We start from the raw sequence: 23,388 nt of genomic DNA, 5'->3' as shown, positions 1-23,388 counted from the left end.
AATCCAAGTACTTTTTGGCCAATTCAGAAAGCCTTATGCAAATTTTTTTTTTTTTTGAGACAAGGTCTTACTGTAAGTGGGACTAGCCTAGGACCCACTATGTAACTAAAGCTAACCTCAAATTTACAGCGATCCCCCCTGTCTCAGCTTCCTGGCATTATTTATGTTCACTACCACGCCTGAGCTCACATGCGAGTTTTAGGCTTCGGAAGGCTCCTCCGGGCTCCTGCTTGGCCCTCAGAGTTTGCTGTGGGATCCTAGTCTGCTTTCTAGTGCTCCCAGGGTCTAGATAAAGATAATGTAACTAGGGCTGGAGAGATGGCTCAGAGGTTAAGAGCACTGGCTGTTCTTCCAAAGGTTCTGAGTTCAATTCCCAGCAACCACATGGTGGCTCACAACCATCTATAATCAGATTTGGTGCCCTTTTCTGACCTGCAGGCACACATGGGAGCATAGTACTGGATAAATAATAAATAAATAAATAAATATTTTTTAAAAAAAGATAATGTAGCGAGGTTTTCAGCTCAAACCTATTTCATTTCTAACCTTTAAATTCGGAAGTTGAATTGGAGGAGTGTCAAGAACATTGTCTTTCTTAAGTCAAATGAGAAAATTACATATGGAAAACATATTACTTCTTATCGAATCTAGGGATAATTTCCAGAAGGCCTGCATGTTATTGCACTGATACTCAGCCTGCGTCAGTGTCTCACAGCACGCTGAGCTGGGAGGACAGTGGCCACTGTGTGATTCTAGAAAGGAATCACGTTACAAACTAAATAGGCTCCCACTCTATAGACCAAAGCAGAATACTGCCGTGAGTTCAAGCCCAGCTGGGCTACACAGTAAGCTTCAGTCCAGCCTTGGCTACAGTGAAACTCTCAAAAGCTATGCGCGGGGAGGCCGAATGAGATGGCTCAGTGGGCAAAGGTGCCTGGTGCTTTCTGCCAAGTCTGAAGACGGGAGTTGGATCCCTGCAACCCACATGGTGGAAGACAAGGACCAACACCTGCACACACTCACACTATGCGTATACACATACACACAAAATAAGTGTAGAAAAATAGGGCTGGGAAGACACCTCAGCTGCTATAGCTTGCCACCCAAGCAGGAGGAACTGAGTTCAAGTCCCCAAACCCCCATGGGGGGAAAAAAAAGCCAGGCACGGAGCAAACAGAAGTAATCTCAGTACCAGGAGGGAGAAACCAGCAGCAAAATAGCAAAGCCCCAGGTCACTGTGAGAGACTGTCTCAAGAACAAGATGCGTGGCTTCTGAGGAGCGACACCTGAGAGTGACCTCTGCTTCCCACAGGTGTGTACACAACACAGCCTTGTATACCAAAAGTCTAGAATTTACAGGAAAGTAACAGAAAAAAGACAACCCGTCATTGTTCTCATAGCCAGGTCTTTGTTTTTCGAGACAGGGTCTCTCTGTGTAGCCTTGGCTGTCCTGGACTCAGTTTGTAGACCAGGCTGGCCTCGAACTCACATCGACCCACCTGCCTCTGCCTCCCGAGTGCTGGGACTAAAGGCGTGCGCCACCACCGCCCGGCTCAGGTCTTTGTTTTTGCTTTGTTTTTCAGAGACAGGGTTTCTCTGTGTAGCCTTGGCTGTCCTGGACTAGCTTTTGTAGACGAGGCTGTCCTCGAACTCACAGCGATCCTCCTGCCTCTGTCTCTGCCTCCCAAGTGTGCCAGCTTTAAAGGCCTGTGCCACCATGCCCAGCATCATATTAAGGTCTTATCAGTAGCCCGTCTTATGACAGAACAGTATTGAGGGCTTTGTATCCAAGCTTAGTGTATTTATTTATTCTCTTTATTTAAAAAAATTGTTTTTGGCTTTCAAGATAGGATCTCTCTGTGTGGCCTTGGCTGTCCTGGACCACTTTGTAGACCAGGCTGGCCTTGAACTTGCAGTGATATGCCTGGCTCTGTCTCCCAGGTGCTTGGATTAAAGGCGTGTGCCACCACGCCCAGCTTCTCATTTCTTGAGGCTCTGGGTCCATGTGTATTAGGCAAGTGCTCTTTCCCACTGCTGTATTCCCAGGTACGGTGAATGTGCTGTCTGTCTGCCTGTCTGTGTGTCTGTCTCTGAAACAAAAATCTTCCTGTATAAGCCAAGATGCTGATCTCAAAGTTAATATCCTCCTACCTAAGATGTCTGAGTGCTAGGATACAGGCACGTACTGGGACATGTGGAAATCTAGATATCTTTCCCTCCCTTCCCCTCCCCTCCCCTCCCCTCTCCTCCCCTTCCCTTCCCTAGTGGTCTCTGACTCTAATCATTATTATTCAGGGGTGTGTGTGTGTGTGTGTGTGTGTGTGTGTGTGTGTGTGTGTAAGTGTGTGTAAAATCAGATAATTTCACATCACAGTTGTTGTAGACTTACTCACTACTGGATCCTGGCTGTTGTTTATTTTTTAGGATTTATTTTTATATGTACGAGTGTTCTGCTTGCAAATCTATGTACCACATGTGTGCCTAAGGAGGTTTATTTATTTTATGTGTATGAGTATTTTGCCTACATATTATGTGTTTGCACCAGGTGCCTAAGGAAACTAGGAGACAGCAGTGGGTCCCCCGGATAGAATTATAGCTGTGAACTGCCATGTGAGTGCTGAGAACCGAACCCGGGTCCTGGCACAACTGAGCCATGTTGCCAGCCCCAACCCCATGTGCTAGCCTGGCGTGGTGGCGCACGCCTTTAATCCTAGCACTCAGGAGGCAGAGGCAGGAGGATGATGTGAGTTCAAGGTCAGCCTAGTCTACGCAATGAGTCCAGGACAGCCAAGGCTACACAGAGAAACTCTGTCTCGGAAAAACAACAACAACAGAAGACGTTTGCTGTGTGTGGTAGCACGTGCCTAGGATCCCAGCTCTTGGGAGTTAGATGGAAGAGGAGGACCAGCTGGCCCAGACCAGTTTCAGACGCATAGTAATTTCACTTTGCAAGAGTCTCCTTTTACTATGTAGGTCTTGGGGACAGAACTTGGGTTGCTAGGCTTGGCAGCAAACACCTTTTACTGGGGTGCCATATGGCTGGCCCCTGAATTTGTAATTTTTGTTTGTTTAGTTGGTTTTGGTTTTTTGAGACAGGGTTTCTCTGTGGAGCCTTTGCTGTCCTGGACTCACTTTGTAGACTAGGCTGGCTTCTGTCTCCCAGAGTACTGAGGTTCCAGGCATCTGCCACCACTCCAGGCTTGTTTGTTTGTCTTTTGAGACAGGGTTTCTCTTGGTAAAAGACCTTCCTGACCGAGAACTTACTACATAGACAGTCTGGCCTTAAACTCAAAGAGATCTGCCTGCTTCTGTCTTCTGGGTCCTGGGATTAAAGGCTGAATTTGTAATATTTTGATAAATTTTAATATAGCACAGAAGAGGTTTAGAATCTATGCTTTAATCAAAATAATATTAATGAGTTATAAATCATGGAATAGAAGTCTATTAAACCATAATTATAAATATATAAATATATAACTGTATAAGTGCAGGAAAAGGGAAAGTTTTACCTGACGGTAAATTGAGTAATAACTGTAGAACAGCAGTTCTCAACCTGTGGGTGGCGGCCCATTGGGAGTCCATCACTCTTGTTTTGTTTTTGTTTTTTCAAGACAGGGTTTCTCTGTGTAGCCTTGGCTGTCTTGGACTTGCTTTGCAGACCAGGCTGGCCTCGAACTCACAGTGATCCACCTGCCTCTGCCTCCTAAAGGCTGGGATTAAAGGCGTGTGCCACCACATCCAGCTTGTTTATAGTATTTTGAGATAGGGTTTCTCTGTGTGGCCCTGGCTGTCCTGGACTCCCTATATAGACCAGATTGGCCTCAAACTCAGAGACCTGCCTGCCTCTGCCTTCCAAGGGCTGGGGTTAAAGGCCCCTAGCACAACACACCAGCTTGTCAGCAAGTGCTTTTAACTGTTGAGAAATCTCTCCATCGCCCCCATTGCTTTTTTTTTTTGTAATATTTATTTGTTTATGTATCTTAGTGTTCTGCCTTCCTAAATATCTGCATTCAGAAGGCAGCACCAGATCTCATTATATATGGTTGTGAGTCACCATGTGGTTGCTGGGAATTGAACTCAGGACCTCTGGAAGAGCAGACAGTGCTCTTAACCACTGAACCATCATCTCTCCAAACACCCACCCCCTTCCCATTGATTCTTATAGTGGGCATAGTTAGAGTCAGTTTGTCCCAACATGAGGGACCTTACGTATGATGAGTTGGTCGGGGAGATACGGGTGACGTCCTTTCACTGTTTTTCCCCATGTAACTCTTCAGTAACCTATGGATAAACACACTGCCTTGCCAATATCCAACACCAGCCTGCCATCCTCTGCTCTCAGCATCCATGACTGAGCTCATCCTTCTACAACAGTGGTCCTCAACCCCCTAGGCTGCGACCCTCTAACACCTCCTCATGCTGTGCTGACCCCTAACCACAAAATTATTTCATAGCAATAAATAACTGGGGAAGCAGAGGCAGGTGGATTGCTGTGAGTTTGAAGCCAGCTGGGTCTACAAAGAGAGTCCAGGACAGCCAAAGCTACACAGAGAAACCCTGTTGCAAAGAAAGAAAGAAAGAAAGAAAAGAAAAAGAAAGAAAAAAAGCAGACTGGGCTTGGTGGTGCTCGCCTTTAATCCCAGCACTTGGGAGGCAGAGGCAGGCTAGCCTGGTCTACAAATCGAGTTCAGGACAGCCAGGGCTACACAGAGAAACTCTGTCTTGAAATACAAAAAAACAAAACAAGAAAGAGGCAGTGAGCACATGACACTGCTGCAGTGGCTGATTCTGCCAGAAGTGCACACACTGAGTCTAGTCACAAGGAAATGTCAAATAAGCCCCACTGTGAGCCATTTCATAAAACAACTGACCTGTACTGTTCAAACATGTGAAGGTCGGGGAGAGACAGAAAAGAAAATCCTGGGGAACCAGTCAAGATTTAAGGAGACGAAAGAATCACAGAAACTAAAGGCAGTGAATGTGTGGTCTTGAATTTGATACGGGACCAGGAAAAATAGTCCTTTCAATGATGTTGCTGAGACAACTGACCACATCTAAGAGGGACCACGGATTGAGTAGGTGTATCACACTGTCAGGTCCATTGCTGTATAATGCTGTGCTCACATGAAGGAAGCATGGCTTGGGTAGAAAGAGAAAAGCCCCAAGCCGGGTGGTGGGGCTCATGCCTTTAATCCCAGCACTCGGGAGGCAGAGGCAGGCAGATCGATGTGAGTTCGAGGCCAGCCTGGTCTACAAAGCAAGTCCAGGATAGTCAAGGCTACACAGAGAAACCCTGTCTTGAAAAACCAAAAAAAAATAAATAAATAAATAAAAAAAATATATATATAATATCCCTCAAGCCAAATAGTTGAGAAAAAAAATGTGCAAATGTTTGTGACTATGTTTTAAAGAGAGAAAGCAAAACCAAACGGAACAAAATGGAAATGACAAATGACTTATGATTTGAATTTTTTCTTTCCTTTTCATATAGCCCGGCCTGGAACTCCCTGATACTTCTCCCTTTATCTCACTCACACAGGCAAAACTTGAGATTTTGAAAACTTTGTTCATGATCTCCCAGCAGTTGTGGGAAGAGTTAGGGCCAAGCCCCAGATCTCCAGACTTGGGTCTCAACACCAACTGAATCCTACACTGTTTGCGTTTGGATGGCAAAGGTTGAGCCACCCGCTTACTTCTCCTTTTCAGTTTGTTTAGTTCCCCAGAGCTAGTTCCTTCTACCAGAAACTCAGAGTGCTGTAACGAAATGGTTCTTTCAGTTCCCTCATGAAGACAAGGCAAGGGTGGGTTTGAAGTTTCTGAGCCGTGTGGTTGGGGTACCCCTTTCTCCTGGTAAGTTCAACATTGCATCACTACGCGTATGACCAGCCTTGTCCCGCATGTGGCTGGTGGCTTTTGCGTGGCACTGTTTGTCCCCCTCCACAGAGTGATGCATGGTTGTTTGAACTGTTTTTTTTTTATCACCAGATACCTGCTCCCTAACCCCACCCCTTTTGAGATAGGGTCTCTCTGTATAGCCCCTATAGATCCCCGGCTCTCTGCTACTCACTGTGTAGACCAACCGGGCTGTCCTTGAACTCACAGATATCTATCTGCGGCTGCCTCCAAAGCACTGAGATCAAAGTCGGCCAACACGCCCAGGCTACTCTTTCTTTTTCTATCTTAATTTTAATTGAATTTTATTTTATTTTGAGACAGGGTTTCTTTGTATAACCTTGGCTTCCTGGAACTAGCTTTGTAGACCAGGCTGTCCTCAGACACAGAGATCCGTCTGCCTCTGCCTCCTGAATGCTGGGATTAAAGGTGTGCGCCGCCGCCACCACCTGGCCTGAGGACCTGAGTTTAATCCCTAGATTTCACAAGGTAGGAGAGAATCAAGTCCTGCAAGTTGTCTGCTGACGTCCACAGTGGCAGGAACGCACAACTTTTTAAATAAGAAAAAAAGAGTAAAGCATCTCAGAGTTTAGTTGAGTGTGGTGGCTTGTGCCTCTAACCCCAGCACTCAAGAGGAAGAAGCAGCCAAACATGCCTGGGAATTTGAAAGGCCAGCCTGGTCTACATAGTGAGTTGCAGGCTACTCAGGACTATACAGTGAGAACCTGACTTAAAACAAAAAGAAAAACTCCATCTCGCAAACCAAAACAAAAAACAAAAAGAAGTATATAAGTATAGTTTATTGCCTGTATGTATGTGTGTTCGTGCATGCATGCATGCCGTGGTGTGTATGTGGGGGTGACTCAGAGGACAACCAGGATCCGTCCTCTCCTTCCACGTGCGGGCCTGAGGGCTACGGTCGGCAGGCCCCACGAGCTGTCCTGCCCGCACTTTGGCTTTTGCAGTGTTCAGGTTCAATCACCAGACCTTGATTATGCCAGGCTGGTACCCTGGCTGCACCCCCAAACTCCAGGGTTCTATCTACTCCCCCTCCCTCCTCTAGTGTCTCTTTGTGAAAAGAAAAAAAAAAGAAGGTCCTAAGCCAAGTGGTGGCGGCACACACCTTTATTCCCAGCACCCAGGAGGCGGAGACAGATGACTCTCTGAGTTCAAGGCTAGCCTGGTCTACAGAGCAAGTTCCAGGACAGCAGTAAGGGCTACACAGAGAAACCCTGTCTTGAAAAGCGAGATGGGGGGAGAGGAGGCGAGAGGAGAGGGAAGAGAAACGAGAAGAGAGAAAAAAAGCCCCTAAAGCCATATACAGGCTAAGCAAGCACTGTACCATTGGATCACTTTTCAGTGCCTCACCGTATCCCTCCTTCCCGCCCTCCCTTGCTTCCTCTTTCTTTCATTCATTCTTTCTTTCTTGAAACAGTGTTTCTCTATGTGCCTCTGCCTGTCCTAGGACTCTCTATGTAAACCAGGCTGGCTATCAGTTCATAGGGAGCCACCCGTCCCCGCCCCCGCCCCCAGCTCTGTTAAAGGCATATCCCACCACTCCCGCTCCCATATTACTTCTGTCTTCTTGTTTTGAGTCAGGGTCCACATAATAGTAATGTTACTAGTAAGTTGAATAAATTTGCAGCTTTGGCAAAAATAAAAATAAAATCTATCATTTTCCATGTAAATCAGTTAATTGTCAGTGTGGAGCCTGGATGTTTCCAAATAAGAATAAATGTTAAGTTGAAACAGGAGTCTTTTAATGGAGTATTAACACTTTTGTTTATTTGTTTTTTGTTTTCTTTGAGACAGGGTTTCTCTGTGTAGCCTTGACTATCCTGGACTTACTTTGTAGACCAGGCTGGCCTCGAACTTACAAAGACCTGCCTGCCAATGGCAGTAATCCCTTCTCTTACAGCACTGAAGGAAGTGTTTAGAAGCTGGGCGTGGTGGTGCACGCCTTTAACCCCAGCACTTGGGAGGCAGAGGTAGGCGGATCGCTGTGTGTTCGAGGCCAGCCTGGTCTACAAAGTGAGTCCAGGATGGCCAAGGCTACACAGAGAAACCCTGTCTCAAAAAAAGAAAAACAGAAAAAAAGAAAAAGAAAAAAAGAAAGAAAGAGAGAAGTTTTTAGAAAAAATTCATGTGGCATCTGCTCCTGACTCCCCACTTTCTTGTTCTTCTTATTCTGGCTGTTCCTCCATTCTAATCAACAGAGGGGTTTTTGTCTTGTTGTTTTGTTTTGTTTTCAAGAGAGGATTTCTTTGTGTGTAGTCCTGGCTGTCCTGGAACTCTCCCTGTAGACCAGGCTGGCCTCAAACTCACAGCAGTCCGCCTGTCTCTGCCTCCCGAGTGCTGGGATTAAAAGCGCGCGCCACTATGCTGCTTGGCTCATCTGAGTTTTCTTTGGATAGGGTCTCGCTGCGCCGCCTTTGCCTGGCCTGGAGCTTGCTATGTAGACCAGGCCAGCCTCAAACTCATTATGCCCTGCCTGCCTCTCGAGTGCTGGGACCAAAGGAGAATGCCCAGCCCAGCCTGGCCTGCAGCTCTCGGTCAGCTTCAGATCTCCTTAGATTTCTTTTTCTTTCTGGTTTTTCGAGACAGGGTCTCTCTGTGTAGCCTTGGCTGTCCTGAACTCGCTATGTAGACCAGGCTGGCCTTGAACTCACAACGATCCACCTGCCTCTGCCTCCTGAGTGCTGGGATTAAAGGCGTGTGCCACCACGCCCGACTTTTATTTTTATTATTTTATGTGTATATGTGTGTTGTCTGCCATATATGTCTGTGTACCAGATGTATGCTTGGTGCCCAAGGATGTGGTGAGCTTCCACGTGTGTCCTGGAAATCAAACCTGGGTCCTTTTTGAGAATACTAAGGCTCTTAACCAATGAGCCATCTTTCTAGCCTCTAAATTGATTAAGGGTTTTTTTGTTTGCTTGTTTTGTTTTGGTTGGTTTTGGTTTTTTGAGACAGGGTTTCTCTGTGGAGCCCGGACTATCCTGGACTCACTTTGTAGACCAGGCTGGTCTCGAACCAAGGTTTCTGTAGACTGGAGCTGGCCTTGAACTTGTTGCTCAGCCTTGGGCTTCCTGCCTCCACCAAGCCTGACTCCAGGGGTCGTTTGTTCAGTCTTTTGTGTCAGAAGCGAAGAGAGATGACCTGCACACAGGACAAGCTGATGTCTTAGAAGTGTGGCATCAATGTGATGTTCTGACTTCCGGTACCTTTCCCTTCAGTGCTAGAGATTGACTGCAGGGTATGTGCATGCCCTGCCAGGATAGCACTGTGCTCTACTGACTACTACCTTGTGAGACCCAACAATTCCTAGTTAGCCCACAGGAGTCTGTTGTTCAGCCTCGAACTCCTCTAACGCTCAGGCCCTGCTGGTCACCTGAACCTTCCTTATTTTCTTAGTCTTATTTTCCTACGTCAAGGCATCCTTAGCTACACTTGATAGTGCATTTCTGCAATACCAGCATTTGGGAGGTGACAGGAGGATCAGGAGTTTAGGGCTAGCCTTGGCTAACAGTGAATTCAAGGCCAGCCTGAACTATATGAGACCCTGCCTGGGAGAGGGGAGGAAAAGGCTTAACTTTTGTATTTTTTCTTCTCCAACTTTGCCATTGGAGAAAAGTGGGGAAATCACTACATTCCTTGATGTTTTTATTATCTGGGGTGATACGATAGGGGTGTAGCTGGGATTGTTTTGTTTTAAAAATAAACAGTAAAGTGGGAAAAATGGCTCCGCATGTACAGGTGCTTGCCTCCAAACCTGAAGACCTGGGCTCAATTCCTGGCACCCACATGGTGGAAGACAAGAATTTCCTGTAGCTTTTTGCCTGAGCACCACACACATGCCATGGTGCAGGAACTCATGCATGTCCGTACACACTGTCACACGCATAACAGTCTTGGAGGGGGGGCAAGGAGCGGGACAGGGACACCAGAAAACCAGATGAACAACAAAAGAGAAACAGACCCTAAACATAAACAGGAAGGAGGCCAGGAGATGCAGTGTGCCTAACGTGCCAGCATTGAGTTTTGTCCCCAGCATTGAAAAGAAAATAAAAGGAAAAAAAAATACTAAGAAGCCAGAGGAATCAAGGGTTCTGGCTTTGTTTTGGTTTATTTTGTTTTGAGATAGGATCTTGCTGTGTAGCCCAAGCGGCCCCAAGCTTTGTGTTCTGGCTATTTTCATGTCAGCTTGACACAAGCTGTAGCCGTCTGAGAGGAGGGAAATGTCAACTGAGAAAACGCCTCTGTGAGATCAGGCTGCAGGCGAGCACGCAGAGCGAGCATTTTCTTAATTAGTGATGGGGGGGGAGGCCCCCCCACTCAGGGTTGGTGGTCCCAGGTTCAGTAAGAAAGCAGGCTGAGCAAAGCAGGGGGAGCAAGCCGGTTAGCAGCACCCCTCCACGGCCTCCGCAGCAGCTTCTGCTCCAGGTTCCTGCTCAGCTTGAGTTCCTGTCCCAGCTTCCTCCAGTGATGACGATGACATGTAGTGTCAACCCAACCAAACCCTTTCCTCCTGTCCCAGCTTCCTTCAGTGATGACAATGACATGCAGTGTCAACCCAACCAAACCCTTTCCTCCCCAGGTTGCCTTTGGCTCTTCATCATAGCAGTAGTGATGCTAAGTGAGAGACAGTCGGGGTCCTCTGTGTCATTCAGCCCACAGATGTGTAGCAGCACAGTGGGTCTACAGTTCACTCTTACAGAGTAGGACTCTAAAATCGGCTCCCTTCTCTTGCTAGTATCTGGACTTCTTTTCTTAATCTTTTGTGTATGTGAGTGATGGCATGTACGTGTATGTATATGTGTGTATGTGTGCATATATGCACATATGTGTGAGTGTGGAGGCCTGAGATTGGCAAGGAGTGCCCTCTGTTGCTCTCCAGTTTATTTGTGAGATAGTTTCTCAATGAACTCTTGCAGGGTCTGGTTAGCCTAGCGAGCCAGCTTTCCCTGGGATCCCCGGTCTCGCTCTCTCTCCAGGGTGTCAGGATTATGAGCTGACCAGATCTTCCTTCCTTCCTTCCTTTCTTTCTTTTCTTTTTCTTATTGGTTTTTTTTTGTTTGTTTTTTGTTTTTTGTTTTTTGTTTTTCAAGACCAGGTTTCTCTGTGTAGCCTTGGCTGTCCTGAACTCCTTTTGTAGACCAGGCTGGCCTCGAACTCACAGCGATCTGCCTGCCTCTGCCTCTGGAGTGCTGGGGTTACAGGTGTGTGCCACCAGGCCTGGCTTTTTTTTTTTTTTTTTTCATTTCTTAAAGTCTATATACATTGGTCTTTAGCCAGCCTGTATGTTTATGTGAGGGTGTCAGACCCTGGAGTTACAACAGTTGTAAGCCACCATATGGGTGCTGGGAATTGAACCTAGGTCCTCTGAAAGAGCAGTCAGTGCTTTCAACCACTGAGCCATCTCTCCAGACCTCAAGCTCTCCCTCTTAAACAATAATAATTGTGTCAAGTACCCGTCACAGGTTTCATAAGGCTGACGAGGACATTGGCCGGAAGTTTTGTTCTTCAGTTTCAGCATCTGTGAACACCACACACTGCCTCCTGTACCAGCTAGAGTCCTGCAGCTAATTCTAAGAGGTAAACTTACTCAACACTGTGTCTCTCGGATACAGTCATAACTTACTTTAGTACTGGTTTTCAGAAGACATGCAATAGAGAAATCTGGTTAATTTTGTTTGGCCTGTTGCACCTCATTAGTACTTTGTAAATGGATGGTTGTAATGCAAGTGTTATTTTCCACATGAACTCTCCACATCTCTCTCAGACAGAATCCAGCTCAGAGCTACATTATTCGTGCTGTGAAATGTTATTTTCTGCTAATATTTTGACATAATATTTTGATTGTAGGTAATAGAAAACATCTTTATCTCAAATAAAGAAATTTGGAACTATTTGGGGTTTGTTTGTTTAAATTTTTATTTTTTGGTTTTTCAAGACAGGGTTTCTCTTTGTACCCTTGGCTGTCCTGAACTCGCTTTTTGACCAGGCTGGCCTTGAACTCACAGAGATCCACCTGCCTCTGCCTCCCAAGTGCTGGGATTAAAGAAAGGCCTGTGCCATCATGCCCGGTTTGTTTGTTTTTTGTTAGTAGACAGGTCTCACTGTGTAGCTGTGGCTGGCCTAGAACTCACAGAGATCCACCTGTCTCTGTTTTCCCAGTGCTGGGATTAAAGGTGTGCGCCATCATGACAGGCTAGTTTGTTTTTTGAGATGAGGTAGGAGTATTTGAGCTAGAAACAAGAAAAGCCATTTACCTAGTGGACAGACTAGGTATGACACAGAACAGGCCACAGGACAGAGCAAGGAACTTCATTTTTTTCCATTACATTGTTTTTTTTGAGACAAGGTCTCATTGTATGATTTAGGCTGACCTTGAAACGCGCAGGAATTCTTCTGCCTCAGCCTCTGGAATGCTGGAATTGAACATTTGTACCATTGAATCTGGTTATAGGTAGATGCTTTTAGAGAGAAGATAGGAGTTTGGTATATTCAAGATACCGTGCATTTCTTCCATAATAATGTCACCTGTTTAATTATTACTGTAGTGTGTGTGTCTATGTGTGTGTGTGTGTGACTGTGTGTGTAGATGAATGGAGGCACACACCAGGTTATGGTGTGCACATGGAGCTTGGAGGACAACTTTCCAGGATGGTTCCAAGGCTTGAACTCAGGTTCCTGGACTTGCTCAGTGGACACCTGTACCTGCTGAGGCAGCCATCTTGCTGGCCCAAATGTCCTCGTGTTAGTTAGAAACCTACCCTTTCTACAGCCGATCATGGTGAGTACCCCTGTGCCCCTGCCTGTGGGACATGAGGAACGAGTCCTTGCCAAATCTAATGACTTCTCTTGAAGAATTGAAGTGGAATGTGGAATGGGCGTTCAGCGTGGGTGCTGGCGGGTGTGTGGTTCAGCGTGGGTGCTGGCGGGTGTGTGGTTCAGCGTGGGTGCTGGCGGGTCTGTGGTTCAGCGTGGGTGCTGGCGGGTCTGTGGTTCAGCGTGGGTGCTGGCGGGTGTGTGGTTCAGCGTGGGTGCTGGCGGGTCTGTGGTTCAGCGTGGGTGCTGGCGGGTCTGTGGTTCAGCGTGGGTGCTGGCGGGTCTGTGGTTCAGCGTGGGTGCTGGCGGGTCTGTGGTTCAGCGTGGGTGCTGGCGGGTGTGTGGTTCAGCGTGGGTGCTGGCGGGTCTGTGGTTCAGCGTGGGTGCTGGCGGGTGTGTGGTTCAGCGTGGGTGCTGGCGGGTCTGTGGTTCAGCGTGGGTGCTGGCGGGTCTGTGGTTCAGCGTGGGTGCTGGCGGGTCTGTGGTTCAGCGTGGGTGCTGGCGGGTCTGTGGTTCAGCGTGGGTGCTGCGCGGGTCTGTGGTTCAGCGTGGGTGCTGGCGGGTGTGTGGTTCAGCGTGGGTGCTGGCGGGTGTGTGGTTCAGCGTGGGTGCTGGCGGGTGTGTGGTTCAGCGTGGGTGCTGGCGGGTGTGTGGTTCAGCGTGGGTGCTGGCGGGTCTGTGGTTCAGCGTGGGTGCTGGCGGGTCTGTGGTTCAGCGTGGGTGCTGGCGGGTGTGTGGTTCAGCGTGGGTGCTGGCGGGTCTGTGGTTCAGCGTGGGTGCTGAATGGTTTTTAAAGCCACCCTCTAAGCCGGGTGTGGTGGCACACACCTTTAGTCCCACCCAGCACTTGGGAGGCAGAGGCAGGCAGATTGCTGTGAGTTCGAGGCCAGCCTGGTCTATCAAAGCAAGTCCAGGACAGCCAGGGCTACACAGAGAAACCCTGCCTCGGAAAAAAAAAAAAGAAAAGAAAAAAGAAAATAAATAAATAAATAAATAAAGCCACCCTCTAAAAGACACTGAAGAATGAAGGAACTCGGCTTCCATTTTAAGCCCTGTGGGGAGATGAGCGCAGCACTCCTGCAGCTTTATTCTGAGGCACTTCGCTGACTCGGAAGTGATAACTAGGAATCTACAGTGTCATTTTGGCAGTCACAAGAGCCCAAAGGGACAAAAGTTGGAGTCCAGGACTCATAAAGGGTAACAACCTTGACAAATCACTCTGCTTTGGTCCAAGTTTAAAATGCCGTTCGGCAGGCGGGTAGAATTGAGACGGAAGTAAATTTCTCTCACACAGACCACAGGTTGACTCCGAATCCTCCAAGGCTCACAGAAAAATCTCAAGGCCTGAACTTGTAGTAAATTGGCCGTAAGTGCTATAACATTAAGGACAATTAAAAACCTATGGCAGCACTCCAGAGGCAGAGGCAGGCAGAGCTTTGTGAGTTCTAGGCCAGCCTGGGGTAGGATGAACAGAACATAGGAAGGCGGGACAGCATAGTGAGACCAACAAAGACCCCAAAAGGCTGGGAGGTGGTGGCGCATGCCTTTACTCCCAGCACTCGGGACGCAGAGGCAGGTGGATCACTGTGAGTTCGAGGCCAGCCTGGTCTACAAAGTGAGTCCAGGACAGCCAAGGCTACACAGAGAAACCCTGCCTCGGGAAGAAAAAAAAAAGACCCCAAAAGGCTGGGAGGTGGTGGCACACACCTTTACTCCCAGCACTTGGGAGGCAGAGGCAAGCAGATTGCTGTGAGTTCGAGGCCAGCCTGGTCTACAAAGCAAGTCTAGGACAGCCAGGGCTACACAGAGAAACCCTGTCTCAAAAACAAACAAACAAACAAAAAAGAAAACAAAAACAAACAACACCCAGACAGCAACAGCAGCAACAACAACCTTTATAATGCTAGAGCGATGGCTTAGTGGTGAAGACCTGTGTTCTTTCAGAGGGCCCGAGTTCTGTTCACAACAGCCGTGCTTGGCTTCACCATCTCCTTTAACTGCAGCTCCAGGGATCTGTAGATGAGGCTGATCCTCCTCTTTTCCCTCCCGAATAGTAGAGACCAGGTGTAAATTCACCATACAGGGCTCGTTGTCCATTTGATGTGTAGTTCTGGCTGGCCTGGTACTTGCTATGTAGCTCAGTATTGCTTCCAACTCATGACAAGTCTCCTGCCGTAGCCTCCTGAGAGCTGGTATTGCAGGAGAGTACCACCAGGCAGGCTTAACTGAGTGATCTAGGTGTCAAGACTTTGTTGGATTAGGTTTTGTTTTGTTTCATTGGGACAAAAGTCAGTGTGTTTAAAAGTTTTTTTTTTTTAATTGGCAATAGATTTTTTTTCGGGGGCTGGAGAGATGGCTCAGTGGTTAGGAGCACTGACTGATCTTCGAGAGAGGCCCTGAGTTCAATTGCCAGCAACCACATCATGGCTCACAACCATCTATAATGAGATCTGGTGTATACTGTATACATAACAAATAAATCTTTTCTAAAAAAAAATAGATTTTTTTTCATAAATATATTCTGAACAGTCTTCCCCATCCCTCCCAGATTCTCCACACTTCTGACCTACCTGAAGCCATACCTTTTATTTCTCTCCTTTGAATACAAATAGGAGGGGGGTTGTAAGGGCCAGACTGGGAGAAGAGGGAGGGCCTGGCATCAGGCTGTACAGTGATAAAATAAAATTAGGAAAAAAAGAAAAAAACCAACCCAGGTGTGGTGGCATTTAGCTGGCAGAGCTCTGTGTTAGAGGACACCAAGAGAGCAGAGTTCTAGGACAGCCGGGGATACACAGACAGACCCTGCGTTGGCTCAGCGGTTAAGAGCACTGACTGCTTTTCCAGAAGTTCTAAGTTCAATTCCCAGCAACCACTTGGTGGTTCACTACCATCTATAATGTGACCTGATGTGCACTGTATACATAATAAATAAATAAATAACTCTTAAAAAAAAGAAAAATAAAAACTAAAAACTAAACTAAATAAAAAATTAAAAAGTGAGCAAACCTGAATAGGAAGGACAAAGAAGTCTTATAATTCAATCTGATGGACTAACGCTATCTCTTAGGATGGAATCCAGGGTTTTCTACTTGCTTGGAAGCGTTCCATCAACTGAGTTGTATTTTCTGTCCTTTCACACTTATTTATTTTTATTATTGGACTGGGGATTTAATTTAGGGACTCATACAATGCTACATCACCTTATTCCGCCCCCCCCCCGGACCTTTTTCTTTTTAAAATTTAAAAACTTAAAAAAAAAAACAAAAAAAGATCTTACTTGTTTACTGAAAGATAGCCTTGAAGTAATTCTGTAGCCCAGGCAAGCCCTCAGCGTCCAACCCTCTACCCTCGCTGAAGTTACAGGGGGTTGTGATCGGCCCAATGTGGGTGCTGGGAATTGAACCTGGGTCGTCCACAAGAGCAGCAAGTGCTCTTAACAACTCAAGTGCTCTTAACAACTTAACCCGATCTCCAGCTCCATCTGATATTTGTTTGTTTGGTTGGTTTATGGAGACAGGGTTTCTCTGTGTAGCCCCGGCTGTGCTAGTACTAGCTCCGTAGACCAGGATGGCCTTGAGCTCACAGAGATCTGTCTCTCAAGTGCTGAAAATCCACTTTTATTTTTGTATTTTTGTTTTCGCATGTATTCTTTCTCAAGAGCACACATGTGTTAGAGAAAGAGTCTTTCATTTAGAGGAAAAGACGGAAATGTTGCAGGATATTCAATCACACTGTGAACCCCAAGACTATGTACTAGAAAAACCTAGTTGTGTGGCTTAGCCCTCACACACAAATTTAATCAAAGAGCTTTTTGGTTTTTTGTTTTTGTCCTTTCTTTTCTTTCTTTTTAAATTATTATTATTGTTATTGTTATTGTTATTATTATTATTAATAATTTTTTGGTTTTTTGAGACAGGGTTTCTCTTTGTAGCTTGGTTGTCCTGGGCTCACTTTTTAGACCAGACTAGCCTCGAACTCATTGCGATCTGCCAGCCTCTGCCTCTCTGAGCACACCACAGCATCCGGCTTTTTGTTTGATTTTAGAGACAGGGCTTCTCTGTGTAATCCTGTCTGGGAGAACAAACATAAGACATCTTGGGCTGTGCTTTTAGCTCAGCCGGTAGAGCGCTTGTCTCGCGGGCAGAAAGCCTGAGTTCCATCCTCAGCAGTGCACGAGCCAGCCCTAGTGACACAGTTCCTGATGTGACATTGCCTGGGTGAGAGTGAAATTAAACGGATCTACATGACTTGTCCTCAGGAGGCCAACATATCTTTTATAATTCTTCTTTAAAAAATGTATTTGGGGGGAGGCTATTACCGCTGCTAATATGGAGACTCGTTCTTAGTGCTCGAATGACCCAACCTGAAACTGAAGAAGCCGCCCTGGGTCCACATGCTGTCAGCCATGATGGTGTACACCCTGGTGGTGGTGTCTTACTTCCTCATTACCAGAGGAATAATCTACGAGTTGGCTCAATAATCTAAGTGTTGGCTCAATGACCTGTAAACACGAGCATCAGAGACCAGTAGCTTTCTTGGCATACAGAGTAAACGGACAGTATATCATGGAAGGACTTGCGTCTAGCTTCCTGTTTACAATGGGAGGTTTAGATTTCATAATCCTGGACCGATCCAACGCACCAAATATTCCCAAAGTCAGTAGGTTTCTTCTTCTTCTCATTGGCTTTGTCTGTGTCCTACTGAGTTTCTTCATGGCTAGAGTCTTGCCGGGCTACCTGATGGGCTAGCATCTCTTGAGAAGAAAGCAGTAGATCCTGGATCTGCTCCCATTAATAAAGCTTTGAAGGCTGACCCACTCCCTTGTGTAGTGTGGAAAAGAATGAAGAGCAGGGCTGGAGGGATGGCTCAGAGGTTAAGAGCACTGTCTGCTCTTCCAGAGGTCCTGAGTTCAAGTCCCAGCACCCACATGGTGGCTCACAACCATCTATGATGAGATCTGGTGCTCTCTTCTGGTGTGCAGGTGAGCATGAAGGCTGGATACCATATACATAATAAATAAATATTTTAAAAAAGAAAAGAATGAAGAGCAGCGAAAAAGCAGCATTGAGGGACACCTTAGCAAGCATATTAAAGCCAAGACTGGAAATTCACAGTATCAGACAAGTTCACTACAGTATTTTTCCTGATGACCTATTCCAATGTACTAGCTATGTTCAGTGGCATTTTCTTCTTAGTTTTTTATTTCTTTTTTTTTTTTTTTTTTTTTTTTTTTTTTTTTTTTGGTTTTTTGAGACAGGGTTTCTCTGTGTAGCCTTGGCTGTCCTGGACTCGCTTTGTAGACCAGGCTGGCCTTGAACTCACAGCGATCCGCCTGCCTCTGCCTCCCGAGTGCTGGGATTAAAGGCGTGCGCCACCACCGCCCGGCAGTTTTTTATTTCTTAAAGTATACTCCACTTCTAAAACTTTGGTATTGAATAAAATCATTGTTTTTTTACAGCCCCACCCCCAAAAATTATTTGAGCACACGCCTTTAATCCCAGCTGTCGGGAGGCAGAGGCAGGCGGAACTCTGTGAGTTCGAGGCCAGCCTGGTTCACAAAGCTAGTCCAGGACAGCCAGGGCTACACAGAAAGACTCTGTCTCAAAAAACAAAAAGAAACAAAAAAACCACAACAAAATTATAGTCCGGGCAGTAGCACACACCTTTAATCCCAGCACTGGAGAGTGTATGGGGTATCTGTGAAATTGTGAGGGGAGGGGGCCAAAGGACAATTTTTTGGAATCAGTTCTACACCTTGAACTCAGGTCCTCAGGCTCAGGTGGCGACAACTAACTCGCAGGCCGCTCTTCTCCCTCTTCCCTCCACCACAAAGATCTGTGTACACCTCGTCTCTAACCTTCCTTGGCTTTTATCTGCTTGTTGTTTGTGTTTGTTTTGTTTTGAGTCAGGGTCTTGCTTTGTAGCCCAGCTGGCTTTCCGGACTCTGAGCTCCTTCTCAGCCTCAGTCCTTGTGTGCCCGGTCACGCCACACTCTCTGCTCCGTGTTTGGAAGCAAAGCTTAGGTCAGCAGGTATTTTCTCAAAAGGAATCAGACTATCCTGACGTTGCCACTGGAGGCGTCTGCTGTGAGGGCTCACTTCTGCTCTCAGTAGGAAAGCAGGCACACAGCACAAACAACTGGGGGTGGCTGGAGAACTGCAGCGCCTAACCTACGAAAGCAGATCCTGCATTAACCAATGGCCGTGGCTTGCCAACCTTGCCCTGCACAGATCTTTCTTCTCCAGTCTTTCTTTCTTTCCCTTTTTTAAAAATTTTTATTTTTTAAGTTTTTTGAGACAAGGTTTCTCTGTGTAGCCTTGGCTGTCCTGGACTCTCATTGTAGACCAGGCTGGCCTCGAACTCACAGCAATCCACCAGCCTCTGCCTCCTGAATGCTGGGATTAAAGGCGCGCACCAGCAGCATGCGAAAAGATTCAAGTATCTGGGCCAGGTGTGGTGGCGCAGGACTTGAATCCCAGTACTCAGGAGAATCTTTGTTGAGTCTGAGGCCAGCCTGGCCTTTATAGAGTGTTCCAGGCCAGGCTCAAAACAAACAAACAAACAAACAAATTCACTGGGAACCTATCTTCAAGATGGCAGCCCCAATGACCCTTACTCCTGTGTGCACATCTCCCCCAGACCAGGTAAGACTGTGGGGACAAACATGAGTAACATATGAGGCAAGTCATCAGATAGTCTGCAGTCTCCCCATTGCTTGTTCATGGATTTCACTATGTTCCCTCTACCCAAACTAGCTTGCTTTGGAAAACAAGGTTGGCCTCCCATTGCACCGTTGGGAATGGATTGGTTGTTTTGTTTGTATTGGGTCCTGTTTCTTCAGTTAATCCTTTAGATGGCTCTGCCCACCAAGGTTTTGCCTGGAGCATTGTGGTTTGAATGTGAAACATACCAAAAGCTTGTGGTAAAGGCTTGGCCTTCAGTATGGCTGTACTCAGAAGCGGGGCCTTGAGATTGATGTAAGCAGGACGGCTCTAATATAAGATCTGGCTGCGAAGCTTTAGAAAATGGGCCTTGTAGGAGAAGTGGGTCGTGGGAGGCTGTCCTCCTTCCTTACCTCTGTGCTGTGCTTCTAGAGACAGGTTCTTATGTATCCCAGCTGGCCTTGAACTCACGATGTTGCCGGGGATGGGGACAACCTTGAACTCCTGATCTGATGGTGTCCTGCATACGAGGGAAACATCCTACAACTGAATTACAGCCTAGTGCTAGAGGTGTCCCCTGGAGAGCCAATGGTGTTCTCAGTCTTTTGCTTTTTTTCTCTTTCCCTGTCTCCTGGGTGCTGCATGCAGCTCCCATGCGTGATACTCTGCCTTGGCTGCACTAGAAACAAAGGAGCCAATGACCATGGACTGATAGCTCTGAAGCCAGGAGCCAAAATAAACCCTTTCTCTTTTCAAACTCTTTTCTTTGGTATTTGTCACGTGGACAAATAGCTCAGAAACCTCATGAAAAAGTCTGAGCCTCACTAGCGCCAACCCTTGACTCATAGAAACTGCCTGAGATAGGTTTTTGTTTTTTTGAGACAAGGTTTCTTTGTGTAGTCTTGGCTGTCCTGGAACTGTCTTTATAGGCCAGCCTGACCTTGTACTCACAGAGATCAGCCTGCCTCTGGCTCCCTGAGTGAGATAGGTTTTAAGTTGCTAAATTTGTGAAATTTTTTGTTGTTGCTTTTGTTTTGTTTTTTGAGACAGGGTTTCTCCATGTAGCCCTGACTGTCCTGGAACTCACTTTATAGACCAGGCTGGCCTGGAACTCACTTTGTAGACCAGGCTGGGCTGGAACTCACTTTGTAGATCAGGCTGGCCTTGAACTCACAGAGATCCACCTGCCTCTGCCTCTCAAGTGCTTGGATTAAAGATATACTCCACTACCCTGCAGGGAAAGTTCTCCACACCCCCCACACCCCCACCCCTGCCCCAATCTCAGGTTTCCCAGGCTAGTTTGTTATATAGCTGAGAAGGATCTTGAACTTACTAACACTCCTGTCTCCACCTCCTAAGTGCTGCGATTACAGGCATTTGCCACTCCACCAGGTTGTATGTGACTCTGGAGCAACACTCAACTTTAATCCCAGCACCCAGGAGGTAGAGGCAGGAGGATCTCTGGGAGCTCAAGGCCAGCCTGGTCTATAAATTGAGTGCTAGGACAGCCAGAACTATGTAGAGAGCCCATGCTTCAAAAAACCAAGACCGCGCTGGAGAGATGGCTCAGTGGCTAAGAGCACTGGCTGCTCTTCCAGGTCCTGAGTTCGATTCCCAGCACCCACATGGCAGCTCACAACTGTCTGTAACTACAATCCAGAAGATCTGACACCCTCTCACAGACATACATGCAGGCAAAACATGAATGCAAAACCAACCAACCAACCAACCAACCAAACCTCAAAACAAACCAACCAAAAAGCCTGAGTCTTCCTAGGAATCACTAGACACAAAAGCAGCATGTGAGGTAGAGTGTAGGCTCCTGTGGAAAGGATTTTTGTTCCTGTTTGTTATATAGTCTAGGCTGGCCTCGAACTCACAATCATCCTTTCTCCGTGTCTCAAGCTCTGAGATGTCAGGCAGATGCTACCATTGCAGAGCTCCGTTCTATATTGTTTCATATGGCTTCTGTGCTTGTTAGTGTTTGTCAACTTGATACTAGCTAGAGTCATCCAGAAAGAGGGAACCTCGTCTGAGAAGACGCTTCCATTAGATTGGCCTGTAGGCGAGTCCACGGGGCATTTTCTCCATAAGTAGTTGTTATGGGAGGGCCCAGCCCACTGTGAGAGCTGCCACACCGGGAAAGGTGGTCCCAAGCTGAAGAAGAAAGATAGCTGAGCCGGGCATGGTGGCACACGCCTGTAACCCCAGCACTCGGGAGGCAGGAGGCAGAGGCAGGAGGATCTCTGTGAGTTGGAGGCCAGGCTGGTTTACAAAGTGAGTCCAGGACAGCCAGGGCTACACAGAGAAACCCTGTCTGGAAACAAAACAAAACAAACAAAAACAAGCAAAACGAAAAACAAGGTGGATGGCTCCTGAGGAACACACAGACACACAGACACTCACACACACACAGCTGTCGTGGTGGCGCATGCCTATAATGCCAGGGCCTGTGTGGACAGCAGGAGGAAACTGAATGTAGTGTCACTGTTGCCCACATAGCCAAAAGGAGGCTGGAGGCTGGGGAGCTAGCAGAGAGAGCTGTTGGCTGGGTAGAGGAATATGGGTTTACCCACAAGTGGAAGCCAAGCATGGTGGCCATGCCTGCTCATAACTGCAGGGCAGGGGCCATAGAGACACATAGATTCTTGGAGCTCATTGGCCAGTCAGCTTGGCCTCAGGCGACAGTGAGGCCTTTCTCTAAAATCAGGGCATTTAGCTGGGCGGTGGTGGCACACACCTTTAATCCCATCACTTAGGAGGCAGGAGGATCTATGTGACTCTTTTTTGTTTTTGTTTTGTTTTGGTTTGGTTTGGTTTTTCCAGACAGGTTCTCTCCGTGTTAGCCTTGGCTGTTCTGGACTTGCTTTGTAGACCTCAAACTCACAGCAATCCGCCTGCCTCTGCCTCCCAAGTGTGGGATTAAAGGTGTGCGCCACCATGCCAGGCTGGATCTATGTGACTTTGAGGCCAGCCTGGTCTACAGAGAGTTTGAGGACAGCCAGAGCTACACAGAGAACAGAACAAAACCAAGATGGATGGCTCCTGAGGAGTGTTACCTGAAGCTGACCTCTGACCTCCACCTGCCTCCTCACACATGCACATCCAACAATATCATACGAGCTTGAACACAAATACACTTCCTTTTTTTTTTTTTTTAAATGGATGCCATTTCACTAAATACTGCAGCTTTGGAGGTTCTTTGACTTATTAAACTAAATAAAGGCAGGGCCGGACAGGAGAGCTGGCTCAGAGGTTAAGAGTACCTCGGCCTCCTGCTCTTCCAATGGTCCTTAGTTCAATTCCCAGCAACCACATGGTGCCTCACAACCATCTATAATGAGATCCAGTGCCCGCTTGACTTCCGGTGTGCTAGGCTTGAACTTAGGGCAAGCCTCCTGCTTCGGCCTGAAAACAGTTTCTCTTGGGCTTGTTCCACTTCCAATTTGCAGCTGGAGGACACAGGATGTGCACACTTGCACAAGACACTCACAGATGACGCAACCCCATTCCTACCGAACCACCAATCCAACCCCACCAGGGCCAGGTGCTCCCTGGAGTGAGAGTCCCACTCAAGACCTCCAGAAGCTCAAGTGCCCACCGATGATCTGGATGATTCATGATAGAGTGGGAAAGCGGGAAGCAAAATGTCCCGGGATGGCACAGCACAGCACACTGAGAAATGGCTCTGTTCAAAGTGCCACTACTATGGTATTGACAAGCCAAGGAAACAGCAGGGTTTTTGTTTTGTTTTGGTTTTGCGGAGAGGGCCCAGGCAGAGCCTCAAACTGTGAGGCCAAGACCTTGATCTTCCCATTTCTACCTCTGAGTGCTGAAGTCTCAGCCTGTACCAACATACTGGGTTTCTACAGTGCTAGGATGGAGCCCAGAGCTTCATGGATGCTGGACAGGCACACTCCCTACTGAACTACATGGCCGCACTACGGAGGGAAAAGCCTTGCATTATGTTAGTGTGCAAATTTATAAGGAGACAGTGAGCTAT

The 23,388-nt window shown here is 47.2% G+C and overlaps 1 protein-coding gene across 1 annotated transcript; it reads left to right on the top strand.

Annotated features, from left to right (window-relative positions):
- Positions 1-4,195: 4,195 nt before the first annotated feature.
- LOC311599083 (oligosaccharyltransferase complex subunit OSTC) lies at positions 4,196-17,471 on the top strand (the record flags this gene model as incomplete). The annotated part of the gene is given in 4 exon segments (XM_084784739.1): positions 4,196-4,265; positions 17,058-17,077; positions 17,081-17,193; positions 17,195-17,471. Coding segments are annotated over 4 exon segments (480 nt in total).
- Between the last annotated feature and the right edge of the window lie 5,917 nt (positions 17,472-23,388).

The sequence above is a fragment of the Acomys minous genome, assembly GCF_964271855.1.
Source record: "Acomys minous genome assembly, chromosome: 6".
In the NCBI taxonomy this organism is placed as follows: domain Eukaryota; kingdom Metazoa; phylum Chordata; class Mammalia; order Rodentia; family Muridae; genus Acomys; species Acomys minous.
The sequence above is the reverse complement of the archived record's forward strand: the minus strand, read 5'-3'. Positions and strand labels throughout refer to the sequence as shown.